Source organism: Hippocampus comes, unplaced genomic scaffold (assembly GCF_001891065.2).
Source record: "Hippocampus comes isolate QL1 unplaced genomic scaffold, H_comes_QL1_v1.1 scaffold129, whole genome shotgun sequence".
Lineage (NCBI taxonomy): Eukaryota > Metazoa > Chordata > Actinopteri > Syngnathiformes > Syngnathidae > Hippocampus > Hippocampus comes.
In genome coordinates this window covers 784,849-809,967 of record NW_017805992.1, presented here as the reverse complement: position 1 = coordinate 809,967, position 25,119 = coordinate 784,849, and the positions used below count along the sequence as shown (strand labels likewise).

General features: G+C 41.8%; 1 protein-coding gene and 1 long non-coding RNA gene across 3 annotated transcripts; one reads left to right on the top strand and one right to left on the bottom strand.

The window, feature by feature from the left end:
* Positions 1 to 1,004: 1,004 nt before the first annotated feature.
* npm1b (nucleophosmin 1b) lies at positions 1,005 to 23,923 on the bottom strand. Of its 2 annotated transcripts, none has more exons than XM_019892208.1 (11): positions 23,812 to 23,923; positions 23,477 to 23,559; positions 22,325 to 22,444; positions 22,044 to 22,137; positions 20,948 to 21,039; positions 20,258 to 20,325; positions 20,106 to 20,166; positions 11,327 to 11,422; positions 4,628 to 4,723; positions 4,455 to 4,533; positions 1,005 to 1,414 (listed from the first exon to the last, which is right to left on the bottom strand). In XM_019892208.1, the coding sequence occupies exons 1-11, from the start codon at positions 23,858 to 23,860 to the stop codon at positions 1,305 to 1,307; spliced, it is 948 nt and encodes a 315-aa protein (XP_019747767.1). In that variant the 5' UTR covers positions 23,861 to 23,923; the 3' UTR covers positions 1,005 to 1,304. The 2 variants fall into 2 exon arrangements, with proteins under 2 accessions (XP_019747767.1, XP_019747768.1); XM_019892209.1 differs by having other exon boundaries at positions 4,459 to 4,533.
* LOC109529060 (uncharacterized) lies at positions 23,542 to 24,067 on the top strand. Its single transcript, XR_002170772.1, has 2 exons — positions 23,542 to 23,643; positions 23,898 to 24,067. It is a non-coding gene; the product is annotated as an uncharacterized LOC109529060 (long non-coding RNA).
* Positions 24,068 to 25,119: the final 1,052 nt, after the last annotated feature.

Here is a 25,119-nt window from a genome sequence, read left to right as displayed (position 1 = left end):
TCATTATTGCGTTTGACAAGAACGTGCAGCGTTGTGAAAATGAGGAGCTTCTGCAGTCAGTCTTGGGCGTAACGCGCGAGCAAAGTGAGATGCCAATCTCAGCATGCACGCAATTAAACATCTCGGAGCACCTGAATGTAGTAAATGTGACATCTGCGGGTGCTTTGCGTTTTATAGCTACTGTTGTAGCATTTACACCCTTTTGTGCAGACTTTAAACTATTAAGCTTTTGTTGTCTTATAAAATGTTTCCAAAAAGAGAAAGTCACATGCGATTCAGGTTGTGGTTTGAAAAATAAAAAATAAAAAAAATAACGTTAATGCTACACTGCGGTATGCATTTGAACTCGGTGACTAACCAAAACAGCAGCACCCAGCGAGACATATCAACAGTTGTTCAGATGAAGCTTCGAAACAAATATAGTCATACGTTTTCGACCATAATCCGTTCCAGAAGGCTGTTCGAAAACCGAAACCACACTCTTTAAAAAAAAAAAAAACAGTCATTATTGAACACGTCTGCTCACAATGGAACGCTACCCGAGGAAGTGCCACTTCCTCGTGTAAGGAAGGCGAGAGGAGTCAAGTGGCGCATTCAAGTGCGCTCAGTTTGGTCGAAAACCGATTTGGTCGAGAACAGAGACGTTCGAAAACCGAGGTTTGACTGTACAGGGTAGTTTGTTCCGCAGGTTTAGCTTACGCTGAGTATAACGATTTGTGTCCTGGTGTCCGGACCTTGTTGGTGTGCCTTTCCATGTAACGATTTTGTTTTGAACTGCGGTTTCACTTGACTGGTACCATTTTTTAAATATTATTCGAACACGACAGTTGTACAGTTAAACTCTCTCTGCCTGTTTGCATTTGAGTGAATAAAACACACACACTGCCTCTAATTTTGGAGTAGCTTGTGATTGCTGGTTATTTAAATGTTTTATTTTGATAAAAAAAAAAGAAGGAATGAAAAGCTGTGAGCAGAGCCTCCCGAAATAAAACAAAGAGCCAGCCTTGAACACGTCCAATGTTTTGTGTCATGAACTCAATGTATTTGCTGCAAGTGTAAAACGGGCAGGTGTCCTGCGTGTTATCGAAGCGGCACGTCTGCAGGTCTGTACTGGCCGCGCTCTCGCTTTGCTGCGCTACAGGTGGTGCAGGCTGACAAGATGGGCTCCTTTCTGCATTTGGCGAAACCACTCTTCCGCCAAACGTGCCCCCAGTGAAAGAGTGTTGCCACACGTCCGAGTCATACGCTATTGGCGGCGTCGACATGGAAAAGAAGGCTAAGTAGAAAATTTGCCGACTGTGCCTTTAAATCACCCGATGGATGCAAAAAAGAGAGAAATGCATTTTAAGTGCGGAGTCGTCTACTTCTTCTCCATCTTCAGCGTCGTCACAAAACCCCACAGGTCCTTGACTACCTGTGGTAGACACGGAAGAAGGGGAGAAACATCCAAGCGTGAGAGACATGACTCACTTTTCCGAACATGTTTTCGTGCGTCTCGGAGGTGGGACTTGAGAGCGGGGCTGTTGGGGAGAGACGAGGGTTTGGGTGGGGGCAGTAGTACATACCAGAGTAGATATGAGTAGGTGCTTCGGGTCTGACAAATCTCAGCCCGGGCTGATGAAACCGCACAGCATTTCCACAGATGTTTCTCCACACGGCGAGATCAACAGCTACGGTCGGGCCCTCGCGACACGTAAAAGGGCTTTTCACCTGCTCTCTATACTGCGCGGCCAACATTTTCCAACTAAACTCCACCCACCCGCAATGGCGAAGACGGAAGTTAGCGGCGCCCCTATGTTTAGTATGCGTGGCTCTAACTTTGGAGGACACGTTCGTTTTTGAAGTCGGCCAAAACGGACATTTCCAACCAAAATGGCTACCTTCCAATGTGTGTTTCGTGTTTAATGCCGAGTCATGAAACTTTAATGCAGTGCTTCACCCACACACTTTTTAAAAAAGCTTATTAGCATCATGTACGGAGTACACAGAGATGCAATTAGATTCGAGTCCAGGGAGATACAGATTTTTAAGCGTGCACTTAAACCGCTAGATGGCGCCAAGTTAACTTCACAACATCCAGCCACTATCATTTCACATTGGCTTCCCTGCTGTGGTCGGGCAATATCAGTTGGCGGCAGTAATGCGCTGCTACGCGGGTTTGCCAACCGCCAGAAGACCCCACGGGAGAAGGAACGTCAAATGTGTTTGCGATCGGACAAGCCATGAATGTTGCTGCCATAATCGAATCACGTGCAATGAGGGGAAACTCAAATATTTCTCAACTTTGTGCAAACCATTTCTCAAGCGCACCTGAAGGAAATCTCGATAGACAAGCTAATTTCCGAAGCACGTGCCCAGCATGGCCCTAAAATGGCCACTTTAAACTGTAATCATTGATTTCCTGGCATTTTCATCTGAAGGGAAACTGGCTTTGGGGGCGGGATTCTCGAGTTGGGAGTCTTTTGAGTAGGGGAAAGCCCTCAAATCGGCAATTATTTTTTTTCTCTGAAGAATAACAACACTGAAACGAAGCAATTTTAACCCCGTAAATAATACATGTCCAGACAGCGCTGAACACATGATTGTACTATCTGACACTCCGCAGAAGTCTTAGAAGCTTCTTTGAGTGATTCATTTGTGCACCAGCAAATAAAAGGAAATGGGCTGTTGTTTTTCCACTAAAATGACAAGAAAGCAGTGGAAAGATTTAGTTCCTGCACTGAGCTGGTCGAAGGCCGTGAATGTGAATGTGAGACTGGTACCATCCACATACCACCAGTCCCTTCATTAAGGCTACAAAAGACACACACTCGACTAAATCACTGGGAAAGAGTTGGTCTTGGCAGGTGTACTCCCATTCTGCCTCAACACGGGCCGGCCCGCCCACTGACACAAAATTGATATAATTCAAAGAGAACACGGTGTCCTGGAGAGGTGTGTGTGCGTGTGCGTGTGTGTGTGTGCGTGTGTGTGTGTGTGTGTGTGCGCGTGCGTGCGTGTGTGTGTGCGTGTGTGTGTGTGCGCGCGTGTGCATGCGCGTGCGTGTGAGGCCGACTGGAGAGCATAATGTATGTCAACCGTGTGAAGAACAATGGCGCATTCCTGTGAATCCATCTTGGCAAAGAGCTCTTGAGGCTTAAAATGAAGCAAAAGAGCTCTTGACCCTGCAACTGCCAAGAGCCCGAGCAAGGCGGCCAGCTACCAATGTTGATGCAGCAGGACCTCGAATGGCGCACGGGTCGCGCGATTCAAAACCTTTCCTTGAAAACTACGGCTTCCCGCCAATGTCAGGCTGGAGGAGAAACAAGACATCAGCCTATCTCGTGGGACTTGAGCGTGAGTATATCGAAAACAGGGCTTCTCAAACTTTTTTTGGGCGCAGGGATCCCTCGCGGGGGTGATTTCTTTATTTTGGCCAAGGACCCCCTCGCAATCCTAAAGCCAATTAAACAGAACTTCCATGTGGACTCCAAAGTGCCATCTTTTTTTTAAACAGTTGAACATATGAATGGCCTGTTTAATGGGGAGCAACTTGAATAACTAAATAACATACACAGCGTAGTTTTTCCAATGGTAGAATTAATTCAATTGAATTGAATACAACTTTATTGTCAAATGTGCTGTACGTATGTGTAACATACAGCACAGATGAAATTTCTTCCCTCTCAACATAAAGTATAAATAAAGTGGATATCGGGTCCCACACCCTTGATCAAATGAGGGCCCTCTGAACATCGTCCGATAGGCCAAATGGCCAATGTTTTCCGACTGTTTTTACCTTTCCGTACTCTATCCGTTTACTGTAATTTCCGGATTATAAAACGCGACTTTTGTTACACGCTTTCAACTCTGCGGCTTATTTAATGAAGCAGCCTATTTAAAAGATTTTTCTAACGGCCTCCTGTGTCTCGTCTTTCTATGTAAACACCCCAAGTTACAATGTGGGCACCTGCGGCTTATAGACAGGTGCGGCCTATGTCTACACAAAATGTTTTTTCCTTTAAAAATGTCGTGGGTGCGGTTTACAATCAGGTGCGTTCTATAGTCCAGAAATTACATGACAGCAGTTGGCCGCATGTAAATCAAACCTTGCAGTACAAGCCATTTGCCTGCAGGGATCTTCGATCGCATGAGATCGACTGTATCAGTCAGGGCAAGGGTACAAGTGGAGTCATTTTATATCCACTGTACAATCATGTTAATCTGATGGATATAAAAGTCATCCTCAGAGGTTGACATATGTGTAGAGAGCGGCCAGTAAACAACTCTTGGGGCTACGCATCGATCACAAGAACAAATAATACACAACACATGGTGCGAGGCGAAGGAGAAGAAGATGAAAAAAAAGGGGAGGCTTTCAAGGTAAGAGCTGTCTGAGCTGGCTTTGGGATCTAAACCCCATGTGTGATCAGTAGAGACATCACCCAAAAATAAATCTAAGGCGTCACAGTCACTTACTTTTTTGTCGGAGATTTTAAAGGAACTCTTGACAAAGTTCTCAAACTTCTGCTCCGTCTTGGGCAGCGGTCTCCCCTGTTGCCAGAAGACAGTCAATCATGGAGTCGGCCAGGCGGCAGATACCCAATTAAGAACGGCAATCGGCGAGGATGAGAACGGCGGGCCGTACCTCTTTGGCCGCCGTCGACAACTTGCTCTTTATCTCGGCCAAAGACGGAGATTTAGACGGGCCGGCCTGCGCTTTGTCTCTTCCTGGAACAGGTGTCTGGAAAAATATATTGTCCAGATAAGACAGGCTGATTGGGGTGTCAAATGGAGATTTACGGGGCTGGAGATTCAAAAGATTACATATTCGAGCAATATTTCTTCTTGAATACCATCTGACCGGCTTATGGTGTATAAAATGGAGGCTTTCTTAAGTGGATTGAGTGGTGATGGATTGATATTGTGAGCATCGCGGGGAAAGCTTCGGCCCCAATCGTGACCTATTTAGTCTGGCCCGTGTTTATAGCCTTGGCACGAGTAAGCAGCTGGACAGAGATAAAAGAATGACAAGGGACGACAAAATGTACCCGAATGACAACATCTTATTTTTAATACATCAGGTACAAATTATTACTCGCGGGCCGGGGAGGGCGAGGCGAGCCTTGGTCGTTCCAGTTGATGAAATTTCCATTAATGGCAAATCCGCAGAAATGAAAGACACGTGCCAACAGGCAACATGTGTGGTTAAGTCTGCCCTTTTCCTTTTGAAGAGATGCCTTTCTTTCCGTTCAATACCTTGAATCTTTGGTGAGCTCATAGACACAATTACAAGGAATGAAGGCTGCGGCGATGTCAGTCCAACAAGTGCGTCCAGAGTGTGTCTGAACGTGACATACGCTACACGCGCACACACACACACACACACACACACACACACACACAAACGGCATACTGGATTTGAGTGGATGTTACACAAGCCAACGAGCTTGTCCCTGCTTGCAACGGCAGTGTGGAATCCGACGAAATTGCAGGGTTTCATCGATAGCCAGTGACGAGTTTGAAAGAAGCAAGAAGAGACTCATGGAAGGGGACTAGGCACGGACGGCAAGCACAGCCTAGGCCGATCACGCTGTCTTTTGGTTTCTGTTTGTGTCGATTCGGAAAGCTGTGCGCTGCGGGAAGGTACAAGTGAGATCATGGTGACAGACACTCAATATGTATGCCAAAAGATTTTTTTTTGGGAGTCGACTGTGATGTGATGAGAGTCAAGGCAAAGTCGATGATTCGATGATGTCATTATAAACTGTCTCGATAGAACACCAGGATCTTGCTTTGATATTTTTAATGAGAAAGTAGCTGACATGCTCAGCTCTTCAAATGCAAAAATAATTGAGAATATTTGGTGATGATCTAAATGTTGATCTATTAAATTGAAATGGCCACCAGCAAACAAGTGACTTCATGCACATAATGCATAGCAATTGTCTTTTTCCAGTAATTATAAAACCTAGTCGAAGAACAGTCCAACCAGCCACATTATTAGAAAACATTTACAAATAAAACCAATGATGAAATAGAAAGTGGTCTTCTTATAAACATACATGGCAATGGCGAGTGATGAAAAAAGCGGAAGGGGCGTGGCCTGGACGGGGGCGTGGCCTGGACGGGGGCGTGGTTACTTACAAAAGTTTAGATTAGATTAGATTAGATATCCTTTAAAGTGGCACTAAACATGCTGAAGATGAAGTGTATTAAGGAGATCTTTCATAGCAACCTTATAGCGGACATATCATTTCAGAAACGGAACATCAGTGGGAGTAATTATTAATCCTGGAAAGCACCGTACGTTCCTCTTTCATTTTTGATCTTTGGGCAAAAAGTGAAACACCGAGGTGGATACCAGGTCGGCGCACCAAAAGGGTGGGGGCATCCTGCTTTTTGGCTTCTTTGCGCTCATGAATGGAAGCTTTTAACTCCAAACCGCACGTGAGCGACAGAAAGTGAAAGAATGTCGGGCTGCTTAATGACGGCACAGGAGGGGCGTCAGTGGAGCAGATTTCGTTGCTTGGTTCAGCCAAAGTAAGTACCCCAGCGCGTAACGTCTTTAGTTGTATCCGCTGACGAAGTTTGTTTGAAAAATGCCGATCCCAAAGAATAATTGCTCCGTCGAATGGCGATTTTGTCGGCATGTTTTTTCACTTTTGTTGCATGATCTGTCAGTGCCACGCATCCACGTTAATTAAGTCACTACAGTACACACAATAATCTTTGCCTGCTACGTCTGGTTTCTTCAAAAATTGTCCAAGAGCTTCTGTAACTTCGTCGAACTTGGAACCAATTTTAACCTTTACAGTGACTTTTCTGTCAAGCCAGTCCAATCGGAATTTATTCTTGACGTTTGAGTCAATTTCTAGGATTAAAGACTCCTGATCTTTCGTCAAAATTTTCATAATTCCGCTCAAAACGATCCCAGAACAATGAATTTGCGAGACGAACAGGCCGCCATGAATCAGGTAAAGCAATATGTTACATGCAATTTGATTGGTCCAATCGCTTGTAGTTAACCAATCGCTGGGCCGTTTATAATCGAGCTAAGACTTCCGCAACAAATAATGCCTTCAGTGATCTGATTAGTTGAAGCTTTCATACACGTCCAATCGCAGGGCTGTTTACAAACGGAAAACGGAGAGACTGTTCGGGAGAGCTCGTGAAAACTCAACGATAAGGTACCTGACCGCCCCTAAAATTTTCTCAACGGATTTAGACGATTCACAAAAATCAATTTAAGAAATAAAACGGCGGATTTCCGCGGATCCGCGGAAAATTGCCATGTATGTATAAATGACATCAGTGATCACTTGCCTGTCTTTGCAATTATTCGAAATGATTTCCAGTTTTAAAAATCTAAACAAATAATTCATACATCAGAAATGAGATCAAGAACAACTCAGAGAGTATGTTTCCTGTTTTGAAGTGCTATTGGGCTTTGCTTGAGAAGAAAATTCTCCCTGATTGGCTTTAATGGTGCTGTCTTGCTCGGTCCAAGACATTTTTCTGTCATTGTTGGAGCCAAAGCTGAGAAGGCAAACACCTGATTTCATTCTCATCCCACTTGACAGCACGTGGACGGTCTGGAGAAATATGCTGAATTTGATCAAAGTGTGCAGGAGAGCAACCGGTGCTTAAAAGGGAGACACAATGTCAGATCTTGGTTCTTCTGAACGTTACGGTGTAAAACACGTCATTTGTCCAAGACAAGCAACGTCTCTCTTTTGAGATTTAAGACAAATCATTTGACAACGTTGGAAACCTGGACAATTCTCAGGGATATGTTTCGTGATTCTACTTTTAAGATTAGTCCATGTTTCAAAAAAATACTGTCATCTGTCCCCATGTCCGTGAGACCAGTATTTTACGGCGCACATCAAAAGGTCGAAATAAAAAGAAAAACTTGGCGCACACGCACCGCGCTACAGACAAAGAGCACATATGCTGCTGGCTGCTGGCCAGCCAAATCCACTACATTTATTATTTACAGGCAGCTCTCCGCACAAGCCAGCACCACAGGCCAGCTGCGGACCTGAAACAGCTGATAAACACACCAGCTTTTTCATCTGGCCCAGACGCTGATTACAGATGCCACAAGACATGGAACTTAATCACAAGCACACTCTCATTTGACGCAATCTGTCGTCTTCAATCCAAAGCAAACACATGTTTTTGCAACACCTTTGCTCATCAAGTTTGCCTGGGGGGCGGTGGAGGGGGGTGGGGGGCTTCTCGACGATGAGAGCTCCGCAAAGCCACAACGTCTTGAAGAGATCTGGCTCAACGTGACCAAGTAACCACAATCACTGGTAAGTAGTGTGTTAAGTCAACCCTGGCTCTCTTAATCTAGCTGTGAGCATGTTCGCGTAGACTTCAATCAACAAGAACAGCCCGCAATCCTTCACAAATACGAGGCTAAAAGCGACTGAAGCAAGACGCGAGGCAAAGCTGGTATTCAATAGCTGTTAACACAGAATACAACCCATTCCGGGACACCAGTCGGAGGTTGTTCTGATTTCCAACCAAATTTTTCCAATGGGAATTAACCATTTCAGGGACAGCGGTTACGACAGTGGACACAGCTTATTGTGTTATCAGGTTACAGGGTGCATGAATTAAAACCTCAATGAACCACACAAGCAATTCAGCATTTTGCATTGTATATTAGAAAAGGCCAAAGAAAACGCAAAACAGTCATACAGTACTTTGGATGCTTGCTGAACTCAGATCGCATGTGATTGGCTGGCAGTTGGCAATGAACAGCTCGCCACTTCAGAGGCATATTTTTGGCTAAAAATGTTGATCGAAGTCCGAATAGTACGATATCGCCGGCACTCTAGAGTACTTCAGAGGTTCCGCTCTACCGGTTTTCATTAATTCCTTCATGGTCCCAATCATGAGGGCGAGGATTGCAGCTACCAAATATTTGCTTGAATTGAGCATGTAATCGGGTCGAGTATTTGGGTAATCTGATAAAAAAAAAAAAAAAAATGATATTGCATTACTAAACGCATTAATATGAATGCAAGGTGCATGTATGTTTTTTTATTCGTACATCTACGTGGCTGAGTGTGTATGGCTTCAAAAAGTGGTGCCTGGCCTGGTGAATGACAGTGCAGAGTTTGCTTGCTGATAACTGCGTGTTAAGCGACTACGTGAGAGTTGTGGCAGGAGGGAAACTCGTAGATGAACTGATTATGTTTGTTTTCTGACCATTTGTTCAAGAAAGAGTTTTAAGGCAGAGATTTTGCTTCAACCCTTCGAATTATTCATTTAACACTTTCATGCACCCAGTAACCTGCTAACATGGTAAGCCGTCCACTGTAGTAACCGCTGTCCCTCAAAGGGTTATTTATGGCACGGACAAAGCAAATGAATTTCACACACAGGTTAGCGATCTCATCAGCGCCCATATCTGCTTTGTTGAACACGTTAAGGTGTGGAGTACAACTGTCGCATGAAACTTAGGGATCCCGGAATAGAGATATCTTTTACAAATGCTGCTTGCAGTGCAGGTGTCGACTCGTCCTTCTGTCATAATGATGTCATGCAATGTTTCTGGATACTGGGTCATGTATGTCACTCAATGGGTTGGTCTTTTTGAAGTTTCTCATGCACATTAGTTCCAATCTGACGAGTCATACCCACATTACAAAAAAAAAAAAAATCCTTACACTTAATGCTATCCAGATAGGCACCTGTTTTAACACATGTCAATCAGCTGCTAAAAACAATGACTCATCCTCTGGGATAAGTCTGAGCAAAGTGGTTAACAACTTTACAACTCTGACGTCTGCTTTAAGGCATAACTTCTCCAAACTCATCAATCTAAGGAAAACCAGCTGGAAGATAAATGGACTTCGGATCGGCGCGACTTTGTTGATTCTCATGACAAGCCCCGGTTACGCAAGAAGGTGCAGCGACATGCTGGGCTGCGAGAGGTGAGAACTGCAGTACTGGCAGCAGATCTGACGAGGCAATCTAATGACCAGTCACCTGCGTTTAGGAGAGAAAAAACAGACATCCACGCCCTCTTCCTCGCTCCTCGGGGGCATCTGGAAGCGCAAGCTGCACCAGACATCAAACGCTGGTAATGAGAGCAATTGGGAGAAGGTGTGTCCAGGAAGCGAGGGGTGTGAAGAGGTTGTCAAGAGGGAACAGTTGCTGGGTACAAGACAGGCGACGGAAACAGGCCAAGCTCCACGGGCCACAAATTCAAACCGGTCGGACGGTATCGCCAGAGGATTTAAAAAAAGAAAAAAAAAGGGGGATTCAAATGTGTGGTGCTACAATATGTCTCGAACATCATTATGAATTGAACGCTGTCCAAAACATGGACGCCCCATTTTCGTAAACATTTTTTTTTTTTTAACAAGCACAAAAATGGACACTGGTGTTTTTCACAGGACAGCGACGACATGTCATCTGTTGTCCATTCCCTCACCCGATGAGGACAGAGAAGGAATTGGTTCGATTAGCGGTCGCGATAACGGAAGCGGAATCACAATTGTCATCCCAATGACAAAAAAACAGTCACCCATGTGTCCGGTATGTACCATTCAAATTTGGAAACAAGTGGGCCAAGTCTCTCGCCACTGCAGTTCTGAAGTTCCTGCTGTGCAAAAGCCCCCTTTTCCTCACCTCGGGAGTTATGTTCTCAGTGTCTCACAAATCACAACCTTTCCAGGGGTCAGATAAGCAGCAATTGAACCGGGTGTATTGTCTTTGTGGTGAACCGCCTTATCTTTGTTCCTGTCAAAGCCATTTGATCAAATACTATGCGAAACATGTGGAGAAGCCGGCCAATTTGTATTCCCCTGGTGTTGCATGTTGCCGTGTGGGCTGGCGGGGGGCATCAAAAGGTGGCTGCAACCCAAGACGGCGGGGTCGGGACACAGGGTCACGGGTTTAAACCTTGCCCCAGGAAACCATTTTAGAGGTCAGGTGTGTTTGCTTAAGAGAGAGGTAGAGTTTAAGATTTGGGCTTTGAGAGGCAGCCGCCCAAGACATTCCACCATAGAAATTTAGCATCAGGTAGAGCTAATTACAATGCGCTCATCGCATTCCACTGCACAAGGAAGGCATAACTGATTTGGATTCAGTCTATTTGGAGGCACTTAATGTTAATGGAAGCAGATCAGCAGTCATTGAGAAATGGTGGTGACGGCAATCAGTTTACAGAGAATATCAACATGTCTTTCAGCTGCTATGATGGCATGAATTTTTGTTCATTCAGTTCATGCTGTTTCATCAGTCAAAGCTGTAACACGGTAGTACTCATCTTTTAGTTGTGCCACTTGAAATGGCAGAGGCTCAAATAAACAAGACTTTGTACCTTAACCTGTGGTTTAATCCCCGATCCTGATGGTTTCGACGCAGGGCCATTTTGTTTCATCGGACTTTTGTTGGCCTTCTTCGATATTTCCGGGCCCTATGGAGTAGGAAAAGAATAAAATAAAATCATTATTAACACGAACCTGATGGGACAAAACATGAACTGAAGGATGTAGAATGCGAGTTCAATTCATCAAACTAAAATGTGTGCATTAAAAAGACAAAACTGAACTAAGGAAATTTAATTCTTATTGAGAATTCTTCAAAAAGAAAAACTGGAGAGACAACACAAATTAGTGCAACTTCCCATAAATCACCACCTCAGCTGTCTCCTTACATGCCGCAGGCCTTCCAATTACATTTCTATTGATAGAATTCACCTGCGCGATTATCTAATAACCCACATTTCCTGAACACCAACCCTTTACTCGCCTCGGAGCGGGTTGCAAGTGTAATTGCCCGTGTTGACATAACGACTACAAGACCATTATGCGTGTCATTTCCTGAAGCGATACCTCTGGAAAGACCGAGTGATGGCATTTACGAGACGTTTTGAACATGACGAGATGAGAACCGCGGAAAACACTTCAGTCATGACAAGAGACCTGTCAAGTTTCAATATTGAAGAGGGAACAACCCATCCTGGAAATGAGGCGCGGTTCAGTCAAAAAGATTCGAACACAGCCAAAATGGTAAAGGTGGAAATCTTCTAATTCATAAAACTTAACATAGTGCAACGTTTAGCATCAGTACCGTATTTTCCACACTAAAATGAGCACTGGATTATGAGGCGCACCTTAAATGAATGGCCTATTTTGTATTTTTTTTCATACATTGGACGCAGTGGATTATAAGGCGCAATCTACAACGCATCCACTAGATGGAGCTACGCTCCTTCCATTCGACTCGAGAGGCGTTCATGACCGCCTATGAAAAACACAAATTCACGATTACTTCAATGAAACTACGAAAATTAAAAATAACGCATCAAAACAGAAAATCAAGCAAGGAAATCACAAAAAAAATTCTATAGCCCCCTATAGAATTTATTTTGGCATTTCCTTGAGCGCAGCTCCAACAGAAGGATCGGATGTCAGTAAAATGTAGGAGACTGGACTGTCTCAGAAGTGTTTTGTTATTTATTCCTTTGTTGTGTACTGTATTCACAAACGAGGACATCACAAAATAAATTCTGTAGGGGGGGTACAGAATTTATTTTGTGATTTCCTCGCTTGATTTTCTGTTTTGATGCATTATTTTAAATTTTCGTAGTTTCATTGAAGGAATCATTCATTTACGTTTTTCTGAGGCAGTCATGAACGCCTTTCGAGTCGAACGGAAGAAGAGAAGGCACGGAGACGGACAAAGACGTACCTGTATTTGTTGAGACTGTGTAAATCATTAACAAAGTGTGTGTCTGTGTTTTATGTTATGTGTTGTGTTTATTATTTTACTTCATGTTAACTGTTTTGTTAAGCGCTTTGTTACAGCTGCAGCTGTTGTGAAAGCGCTATATAAATCAGGATGTATTGTATTGTATTGTGTTTTAAAAAAACAACACCAAAGCTCTCCTTTTTTCAGAGCTGCAACAAAAACTTATTGAATAAAGCAGCGACACAGTTCACTGAACCAACAGCAAATTATAACATTGGTAAGCATGTCTCCAGCAAGGAGCCATCTTGGGGTCGACATATTACCATAATGGCCATACACAAGGCGCACCGGATTTTAAGGCGCGCTGTGAGCTTTTAAGAAAATGGAAGACTTTTCGGTGCGCCTTATAGTGCGGAAAATACGGTAGTTTGTTGTTGTGTAAACCTATTGAGCTTTTTACACTTTTGTAACCCGATTAGATATGCCTTATAGAAAAGCCAATTGCTAGCTAGCATGACTGGCAAACAAATTTCATCGCACACTTCGAGCTCAGTGAGCTTTAACTTCGAATGAGCATCTATTGAAAGACCTTTTTGTGTTGGGATGATAGGATATCATGCTTTCTTACGAAAAAAAAAGGGTAACAAATGCATTTTTAATAAGTATATTCGTATACAACTTGCTACAGCCATGACTGGCCCATGCCCGGAGACTAGCTAACTAGACTAGCTAAGTAACAGCAAGCCGCTAACCAGTCAACTCCACGCTCTCACTCGCTGACTCCCTCCCATCTTACTCACCAGGCCAAGCATCGACTTTTAAAGCCACACTCAAAAGTCACAGACAGTGTGGCGGGGTAGAGGGATGGCAACAATAATTCTTTCAGCTAACATGCAAATTCAATGTGATCCTGTTACTCAATTTTTCAATGGAACAATCTATAGAATTATACATTCTGTAAATTCTACTCAAAAAATATCCGAGCCTTACACTGACAACATTTTTTTCTGCCTAGTTTCTGGGTTGCTCTTATGTAAACTGCAGGTCCCTCAGTCATGCCCCTTGAGGAAATACTTGATGTATTTTATTGGATTGTTTTACATTTATGGCCTGGAAGTGTTTTTCACTCAAATATTTACTGTAATTATGCAAATTGTACTCTCGTTAGGTTAGGTTCATGTGTAATTGACAACAACAACAAAGGAAATTCAACAATACTTTTATTTTTTAAACGGCCAGAGGAAGACGTTCATTCAAATAATTGCGTATATTAACCCCCCAGAAACAAGAAAAATATGGTGAATTTGACCCGCTACAAATTATTTATTTTTAAATTTGATGAGCTGAATTTAAATTCATGACTCATTTGATCGTAGATTTATAAGGACAAAGTCTTATAAACTATGGATTATAAGAGCATATACAGACATAAATTCATCAATAAAAAAAGTACACATTTAATTAATGCAGCCATTACTCTGCAAACTACAGCGACGTCTTAGCAAATCAAATTTTGGATTAAAAAAAAAAAAGAAAAAAGTTGTTAAGTATACAGCATAAAGAAATAAAATAAGCCTTTTTCATAAAAATGAGACATACAGTCCAAACGAGTCCAAGTCAGGCCCACCCTGTACATTTTAAGGCCCCATTTATCAAATCAACGACCTCTCAGTCATTAAAACTGACCACTAAAATCATGCAAATGTGTCAACTTTTTTTAGGGCTTAACTCACTCTACGTTTGAAAAATATCAACATTTTCATGCAGTTTCACCAATCAAGCTATCTGGTCATTGACTTATATCTTCCAAGTGCTATCTATGGTCTCGTGGACAAACAACGTGAAGACATGGGCTTGGGTCATGGAGGAAGGAGTGGACAACAGAATAAATCAACAGGTGACAGACGCGCTCAGCTGTCATCCGACCCCGAGGCGAGGATCGGCGCTCATGTCGCAGGTATGCGCATCTGCCCTGCTTTGATCTCTCACCCTGGCACCACTTCTCTTTGGACCCGTGTGTTTTCGTCAAAGCGAGGAAAAATCACACGCAGAAATTGGGCTGGTACACACACACACACACACACACACACACGCACACACACACACACACACACACACACACACACACACACACACTTGAAAGCGATTGCAGAGACACGCAAAACACGTTCAAAGGCGAGGGCCAGGTGCAGGGCTGAAGTGGCACGAGAGATGAAAAAAACCAATCTTATTATTAACAGTGGGATGACAGAGGGACAAAGATATGTCGGCTTACACAAAAAAAAAAAAAAAAAGTTGTGCGTGTGCAAAGTAATCCTACAAGACATTACAAGTATAGAGTACAACCTGCAAAGTGCAACAATTTGGAGATCTCGGAAAAAATATGCAGCAAAAGTCAAACAAAACGTTGGAGTTGAAACCATCATGCATGGTGACAGCAAATCCCTTGAGACTCCAGCTCAGGAAGTGGAGAGTAAAAGTTGCATGCGCCAGTGCCCACCAGGATGTGCGAAGTAACAAGTGTTACGAAAATCTAGAATAAATTACACATTTACTCTCTTGTTTTTACATATGTGGCTTTATTTAGGTCGGGCAGGGTACGTCAACTGAGTCTGCATGTTGAAGGGGGTGCATCGCTTCTGATTTCTAGAAAAATAAGTAGAAGGGTTAAATACAAACATGTCGTCGATAAAATGCCATTTTAAAACTCAATGATTTTTTTTGAAAAGAGTGTTTTGCAGGGGGAACAAAGTACGTGCCAATCTTGAAGAGGAGGTATGCCTTTCAAAGATTGGAAAGTCTCAACTGTGCAATGTTTGGGAGTGTTCAGCCTTTCACCCCACCCCAAGTGTGGTTTAAATGAAAATGAAGGGGGGAAAAAAAAAGGTTATACTGTACATGACAAGTCATGTATCTAAAAACAGGGGCTTTTATGTTGCTGAAGGCTGAAAGACTCAACATTACTCCACCCAAGGTTATTTATAAAAGTAATAAATAAAAGGTCAAATATGATAAATTTGTGGAACTCAAAATGTTTTTTTTTTTTTTTTACATTTTTCGGAAACCTGTAGCTTAAAAAATATTTTCAATTAGACATGGGCAAAATGCGGCCCGGGGGCCATATTCGTCCGGCCCACGGGTTCCAGCTCTTCACTATGAGCCTGACATCAAAATAAAACATCAAATATGCTGTGCATTAGCTTTGAATGTTGTGCTTTTATTTTAGGTGCACACGTATGGATAGTAGTAAAAGCAAGTTAGCAAGCAAGAGTCTTGTGTCTGCAGTGTTGCCAATTTAGGAATGTTTTTGCAACACTATAATTTGCAACTTTTTCAACCTCTCAAAAATGACAACAGTGGTCCTAATATTAGCAATGTTTTGTTGAAAATGTGTATTTCCTAATCATATCAATGCACATAGAAATTTACTGAAACATGAAAATGTGTTTTTTCCAAATACATTAAAAATCATACAAAGATAATGTGAGCATGTTGGGCCCTCAGCAAGCGTTCCAGTTTCTCATGTTGTCCCTTTGCAAAATTAATTGCCCACCCCTGTATTAAATCATAATTAAAACAGTTATATATAAAAAAAAAAAAAACCTTTAAAGGAAAATAAATAAATAAAGCAGGCTTTGGGGGAAATGTCTAAAAATGTTGTGAACGGCTACTTTAAACAAAATTGTTTTTCCCCAAGTGAGAATTATAATGAATGTTTCCCCCCAAAAAAGTAAAATAAATAAAACTCAAACACAGGCTTTTAGCCATTTTTAGGTGTGGAGCTTACATTTTTTTTGTTTCCAAAATCACCTATTATGGGGGGAATTCAACTGGAAAGAGGTGCATGATTAAAAAAAATCCATGTTTTTTTTCCAAATGTGAGTAATAATTTAATACCTTAGAAATCAATCAGTGTTCAGTTTTGGAGATGTTCCGCTGCACATTGCTGGTATGAATTAATCAGCACTTTCTGCAAATTTCTGTGTCAAAATAATGCATCCATGTGTGCAAATGAGTGTGAGTAGAGTCATGAAATAGTGTGTTCCTGTTGGTGAGACAGTGAGAATCCCGTAGATTACAGAGGAGAAATCCGACCATAACGCCACGCGAAACCTGTGTTTTACTCAGCGAAAACAGGTGGGCGCAAGAGTGAACAGGATGAAAAAGGTCATGTTTTTTGCCTCGTACAATGGAGGCTGGGGGAAAAAAAAAAAGGTGGCCGGTCAGTGGGTGCAGGGGTGGTAGGCGCAGCTGGAGGCAAATGAAACATTGCCACAGGACACAAACAGTCTGTGGGAGTTTGAATGAAGCTGGAAACAAAAGGACTTGAGACAGAAGCAAGTTTCTGCCTCTGCTGACACCCAGTGGACAACTGAAAACTGTTTCCTGAAATTTTGTGATAACCATCATATAAAAATTGACTTAATAAAGTGTATGTGTATGTGTGTTTCTTATTTTGACATTTTTAGGAAACTTGTACCTTAAAACATATTTTCAATGAGACATGGGCAAAGTACGGCCCGGGGGCCAAATGCGGCCGGCCCACGGGATCAAGCCCTTCACTGTGAGCCTGACATCAAAGTAAAACACAAAATATGCTGTACATTTGCTTTGAATGTTGTGTATGTATACACACACACACACACACACACACACACACAATACACACACACACACACACACACACACACACACACACACACATAAACATCTGCGCCCCCCCATTCTCTTTTCCCCTCTGCTTCTTTACAGTAATGACTCACACACACACACACACACGCACACACACACACACACACACACACACACACACACACACACATAAACATCTGCGCCCCCCCATTCTCTTTTCCCCTCTGCTTCTTTACAGTAATGACTCACCAAATTGCAGTCTTTGCGATTACTGTATCATGTTTTGTCAAATTGTGATTATATTGGAAATGCAATTAATTGATCAGCCCAAGTTCTTATTCACACTGTACGTTTCGCAAGTGAACCATATACAGTATTGTACACCCGTCGACGCGTGTGATGATCGGTGTTCCCGTTGGGCAGGAATGACGAGGGCGCCACATAGGCCACAAACCCGGAAATGGAGGAAACCATGCGATTCCTGCGTGCTGCATTCTTGTTCTGTATATTTGTGCTGTTATTAGAGCTGCAAAATGATTTTGAGTGTCAAGAGCAGCTTATTCAATGCAGGTTTCGCAATGCTACATTTCGACATTTCGGAAGTGCATTGGCGACTGCGTGCAGTGACCAGCAGGAGCGTGTGTGCTCTGCTTGCCTTGATCCACAACGCGCTGGCAGCAGTGTGGCTAAACAAAAGTCGAAGGTATGACCAACATTCACTATGGGCTAATATTTACCACAATGCTGGGTTATGGTGACTAAGTCCAAAATTTCCATTTATCCTGTAAACGGTGCGGTATTCACACCGAATGCAAACTGCACCGAGCCATTTGAAAGCGCACCAAGATCACATCAAAAAGTGGCTCTTGGTCCAGTTGTTTGATCCACGCCAGGATTCGTTTGTGTGCATTTAAACCTGCATAAACCAGGGATGACAATGGCTAGAGATGAAAAAAAGCGGAAGGGGGCGTGGCCGGGACAGGGGCGTGGCCTGGACGGGGGCGTGGTCACTTACAAAAGTGGCACTAAACATGCTGAAGATGAAGTGTATTCAATTTGTACACGATTTGAAACTTGAACGGAAAAAATTCACAGGATTGTTCACTATTCTTTCAATTGAAAATTTGTGCAATTTTGCTTATGCATTCCTGGTGAGCACCAATGTGTAACTTCAAATTTGCTGCTCAAAATCAAAACTAAAAAAGGAAACACATTCCCTGCCATATTTAAGATTTGTTCATTACTTGTATTCAAGTGTTGTGTAAATGTGATAAAAAGCTGTTGATTCTTACCTCATACAGTGATAGTGAAGTCCCACACTGTTTACGATATATAGGTGATAGATTGATTATTTTTAGTTATCATACATTCGCTTATTATTAATGTTATTATTGTTATTTTGATATTGATTGATTATGCTCGCAAAGAAGAAAGCTTATGCCTGCAAAGATAAATTGATTATGCTTGCAAAGATGAACGCTTATGCCTGCAATCATTGACTATGCCTGCAATGAAGAACGCTTATGCTTCTAATAAAGATATATTAATCATTATATACTCAAGCTTCGTCGCGAGTCTCGATAACATTCGGCATTCGCGAGAAAGGGGTTTAGGAAGGCGAACACGGATTGGTTGTGATTTGCATTTGCCGATATAATGACCAATCACAACAAGTAAGACATCATACAAGTCCATTCGCAGGGCTGTTTACAATCGGAAGATGGAAAGACTGATCGGGAGAGCTCGTGAAAACTCGACGATATGGTACCTGACCCCCCCTAAAATTTTCTCAACGGATTTAGACGATTCACAAAAATTATCAATTTAAGAAATAAAACGGCGGATTTCCGCGTATCCGCGAAAAATTGCCATCCCTGATAAACAGACCAGCGCAGCTCGTTTAAAGTGAACTAAATAGAGCGGGTTTGAATACACCCTTCGTTATTGGATCTTTATATTTCCCGTTGAGTTGTTTCCCTCTGTGTTCTGATGCCATCTCGTTACCAATTGTAACGTAAAAGGGTTCTGCTGGACACTAATTGGCATGTGCATTAGTCAACAAACACTCAAACAGACAACGACTTTGTGAGCTCTGCGCAGCCATTGTCAAATGAAGATCATACGAAAAACAGTTAACTACTGACTAAACAAAGGAAGAAGAAGACAAGCAAGACTTTGAAGGCTATTTAACCCCTTGTGGATGTGAGCCCAGCAGGTTTGTGTCCTTTTGTTGAATCAATTGTTTTCATAACTTTTGTCTTTCATTTATCGTTTTGTTATGCCATTTGTATTTATGCCAGGGAATAAACTGGACTTTGTGTAGTGCTACATGCTACATCCTGAGGGAGCTACATACGGATCAATATTCTGATTTCTTGGACGTAGTATTTTAAATGTTCTGTAAAGCGCTTTGTTACAGCTGCAGAGGTTATGAAAGCTCTATATAAATAAAGCTGTATTGTATTGTATTCCCTTTTAGTATCGCTCCATCTAGTGGATCCATAATGCAACCGCAGCCATTATTGTAGCTTCTATTCTATCCACCTTATAATGCAATGCGCCCAATATATGAAAATAGTTTCAAAATATGCCATTCATTGAAGGTGCGCCTTATATTCCGGAGTGCCATATAGTGCTGAAAATACGGTAATCGTTGCAGCCCTTAAAATAATGTGAGATAAACCCTAAATGTAGTCCGGCAGAATTTATGGAAGAATGCAACTAATCTATAATGATCATTCACTTCAAAAAGCGGCCAAATCAACCCGGCTTACTTTTTTGACGCTCATCTGGGGCGTGACTTCATTTTCATCACTATCCTCATCTTCATCATCACTACAAAATAACAAAAGATAATAACATAAATCTTGAGACTGATGAACTTGCCCAATGAAATTATCATAAATAGGAAGGAAAAAAAACATACTCATCATCATCCTCCTCCTCCTCCTCCTCCTCTTCGCTGTCTTCGTCAGAGTCCATTTTTAGCTTTTTCTGCCACATGAATAAGAACAAGGAAACATAGATTAGAGTTTTGCACATCTTGGAATCTTTTTTGTGGATATTACAATTATTTACAAGAATTTGATTTGGAATGGCTCATTTGGCACCAATTAAATGTGGCAAAGCAAGTAAATTATAATACAAATTTCAAATAATATAGCAAGAAAAAAAGCCAAATATTTAGTTTTTTTTTTTTTTGAAATCACAAATGTAAAACCCATCAACATTAACAATGGCAGATATTTTGTGGGCAAACCATAGACTCTGTAATAGTGACATAAATGGGATGACACCGTGAGATAATCTCATCTCAAGTTACCACAAATTTTGTGATTTAGTGTTAGATTAGCGAGACACAAAAGTGTTATTCTGTTATATGAGTGCCAATTGGTGGATACACAGGTTAATAATACCTTCTGCCGTCTAGTGGAATTTATTGTTATGCCGGTCACCATATGTTGCTAGTAAATAAAGAAATACACTTCTCCCAGCACATCTCAGTGTTTGGGTTCAGTCAAACATTGGTATATGAGTCTATCGCTTTGTCAGTCTTAAAAGCTGCTCGATTTTCGTGAGCAGCCATTGAAAAAAAAAAAAGAAATGTGAGAGCTACCTTTGAAACCTTTTTCCCCAACATCTGGCTAGCTGGACGCTTCACAGGCGATGTGTTGTGTTCTTCCTCGCCATTGTCTGAATCTCTCACACCTTACAAAGCAAAATAAGTCAGTTTATACTCAGTTTTACATCTTCAACTATCCATCTATTTTCGATAGCTTCTGTATTCATCAGGTTTATCGGTGCGTTTGGGGCCGAACCCATCTGTCCCAAAAACACAATAAAAATCCACAATTTTTAAACTTTTAGTTTCGACAAATGCCGAGCATAATAGAGACACACTAGGTGTTTGTTTGAGCAAAAGACATGAAGTAACAACTCAATGTTGAATTTCATCACCTCAGTTTTATTCTTTTTAACTTTGCGGAGAACAGGCATGGATGGGTAAGTAGACATTTTCAAGTGGAGACATATTTTCAAAGACCAACCCAGAAACAAATAAAAAGTAATGTTTTCACATATCACTCACCACCATTATGTACGCTTCGACGAGCTGCCGTATTCCGACAGTAAAAACACAGGTGCCATAAAGTGTCATGGCGATTGTTATTTGAAGATGAATTAAGTTTTCGTTAACACACAGTTGTTGTCTGAGCATTATTGAATACAATAATCTGGCAATAAAGCTTCACATTGTGTCGCAACCCTTGCTCCTCATCGTTGATATGAATCGATTAAGCCCAGCAGCGATCGGGGTTAGCCTCAAATCGTGAGCTCTCAGCTAATGTCGGACTTGTCTGCTAGTTTTCTGGGCGACAGCACTGGAGTCAACCGTCAGAACAAAGCTGTGGGGTGGGGGATGGATCACAGAATTTGGCTATTTTGTTTTTTGCTTCAAACCCTTTGAAGTTGAGTTTAGAAGGTGGATGTTCAATACAGTCCATGCATTGAGAAATGTATTACGAAACAAGCAATATATTAAGAGCATATATTTTGCACAGATTTGAAGTGGCATTTTTGCTATACGTCTGGTTAGGAAGTGTGCGGCCCTATGTGCTCATAATAGCACTGATGAAAAATTGCAGACCCTCCAGCATTTAAATTGCCCATCCCTGGCCTAGTACAATGAAAAGGGCCAACGTGTGAATACTCACTGACAAAATGTTGTCCACTTATGTGTATCGGTCCGGAACCTGACAGGAGACGGAAAGTAACTGGCGGCGTGATCTCAAATCCACCTAAACTCATCTAGAAAATTAAGAAGGGATATTCATGTCAAATTTCTGTGATAGGATTTAGCGCACACGTACGCATGCAAGTACGGATTTTCGTGAGCAGCCATTGACACGCACACACACACATACACACACACACACACACACACAAACGCATGTAAAATGTAGATTTTCTTTTTCTTTGACTGATTTTGACTCACAGAAGGCAGCACAGATGGCTTCAGCACAACCAGCGGTACTTTGGTGGCCTTTCCGTCATAAGTGAGCGCCTCCAACTCCACCGTGTGGAACTTGTCCTCAGCCTCGGCTCCCAGGCAAGCCTGACACAGCGGCAGGGTACAGCATACAACACATATAAGTGTGTATAAACAAGATAGTCATGCTACTAAAACATTTGGGTTGAATTACGATTAGCGATTGTTGCATTTCTTTAGATACAGTGAACCCCTAACATGTTTGCAGTTTGTTATTCACCAATTTACATGTTGGTTTTTTTTTTTGCATCAAACCTATCCTCAAGTACATCTTTTGTGCTCTTTCTCCACTCCACTCCAAGATGCCACAAAATGGCCCCAAAGCCCTCACTAATAAAAACGTAGTAATTGGTGTTAGGGAAATACAATAGCCCTTGGCGACCATTCCTCATTGAAATGGAAATCATATGGAAAATTAACTACTCCGTTCCAGCTGTGAATCGTGTTTTTTTTTTTTTTTTAACAAATTAAACAGTTTGCACGATTTGATTAATGAATTGTGGTTCCTTCGGGTGTGCATGACTGGCCACTGGTTGGCAGTATAACACAGTCATGCTTGCCAATTTAGAACAGATTCGCAACTAATTTAATCGACTCAAAACTGCTGTAATTAAATACTACTTTCTTTTGCATAAGATTAATACAGGCTTGTGGCATATTGTCTGCATACATGTGTTACTGCACTGTTTGTGTTTGAATATCCCATCGTTGATGCATTATAACCACAACTAGCCCATCTGTGGCGTTTTTCAATGTCTGTTAATATTATGCTAGCGTTATGTTGAGTCACCCAGTCAGCTGGGATAACTCGTTCAGTGAATAAGATGGATGCATGGAAATCAATGTTTCCTTTAAAACGTAATAAATTTAATTTCCCTTGCAATATATAATAGTTGAGCTAACCACGATCAGATGACAAAACAAAAGATGGCAGATTCGCGCCAGTCTATGTAAATTGGCGCTGATTCATTTGTGTACGTGTGTGTATGTGTGCGTGTACGGGCTTCCAAGCAACGAATTTTGAACAAACGCTACAGTTGCTGTTGTTTATATTCCACCTTTCCACTGTTGTTTCGACTGGTTTTATGGACGCCTTACCGCTTTGAGAGACAGCTGTTGCTCCGTTTCATCGTCGTCGACATCAACTTTGTACTCCCGTTTGTCTGATTTGAGGGTACAACCTGGAGTAAGACAAGAGACATGTAAAAAATGCCACGTGCGTGCAAACTGCAAGTCGACACGACAGAGACGTGGAGAAATTTGAGGTACGATTATGTGCCATTTTATGACCTTTATTCCGCGGCTTGCTAACAAAAGATCCACCTGGGGCGGTCAAATGAGCCTGTTACACTAACAGCGTCGTTCAATTAAACGTATTATATACGTCAGGCAAAAATGCTAAATATTTTTTATTGTTGAATGCAAGAGCTCACCGAATAAATACATTTGAGGTCTGTTCATATCTGAAATATCGCCCTCCATATTTGTTGTTGTGTGTAATGGGGTTTTACTTCCGCAGAACGCCCTGACGGACGCCTGGCCGAGCCAATAGAAGAGGCAGGAGATACAGCGTGACGGCGCCAATAGTTTGAGCCAATAGAGTCGAAGTAGAGGCGGGACAAAGGGGATTGGATTTCTTCTGTGGGTGAACGCTAGAGAGAGCTGTCGTAAAGTTGATCGAGGATTCACCTGGAGTTATAGAGATGCCACCAGGAGGTCACGTATCGACTTCTGGCTCATATCTCAAAATCTTAACATACTTGATGGTTTTAAATGCTCCTGAAATTAAGTGCTGCTTGACGAGCCTGTACAGTATTGTGTTCATGTGTGTGACGTCACTGAAGGCCTAAGGTAATATGTAAACGTGTCTACTGGAAGCTTAACAACTCTCTATTACAACATAAAAAGGTTCAATCTGATATTGAATGCCTTCTTAAAAAGTTTTGGAACAAAGCAAAAGTTGACAATTCTTTTCGTAGCAACTGGGAACTATTTAAATTTGAGACTTGTCAGTACCTTAGGAAATATGGCAGTAATTTAGCTAAAGCGTGTCGATTAGAAGAAGAAATGATAGTCTCTAAAATAATCGACTTATCCCTAAAAAACCCTGATAACATGTCAGATGAAGACAGACTACTACTAAATTCAGAACAGGCTAAACTAAATGAAGTATATCTTAACAAAGCTAAGGGAGCGTTTGTAAGATCAAGGAAAAGATGGATCGAGGAAGGCGAACAAAATTCATCGTATTTCTTTTAATCTAGAAAAACACCATCGAAAAATCAAGTTGATACAGCAACTTAATGTTAATGGCATCATAACTGACGACCCAAAAAACATAGCCAATTTCTGCTTTAAATTTTACAGTAACCTTTATCGGTCCAACTACTGTGAACACTCGGCAACCTCTTTTCTAAATTCTATTAGCAATGTCACACAGATAACTCAAAGCGACAAAGACTTCTGTGATAGGAATATTAATTTAGAAGAAGTAATTTTTGCTATTGAACGCCTCAAAGCGAACAAATCCCCTGGAGTTGATGGCCTCACAGCAGAGTTTTATAAAACCTTCGTAAAAGACTTAGCTCCATTTCTCCTTGAAGTTTTTTTAGAAAGCATCGAGAAAGGTTGTCTTCCCCCTTCTTTAACACAGGGATTGATTACTTTAATACCAAAACCTAAACGAGATCATACCTTCATTGAAAACTGGAGACCCATTTCTCTATTAAATAACGACTATA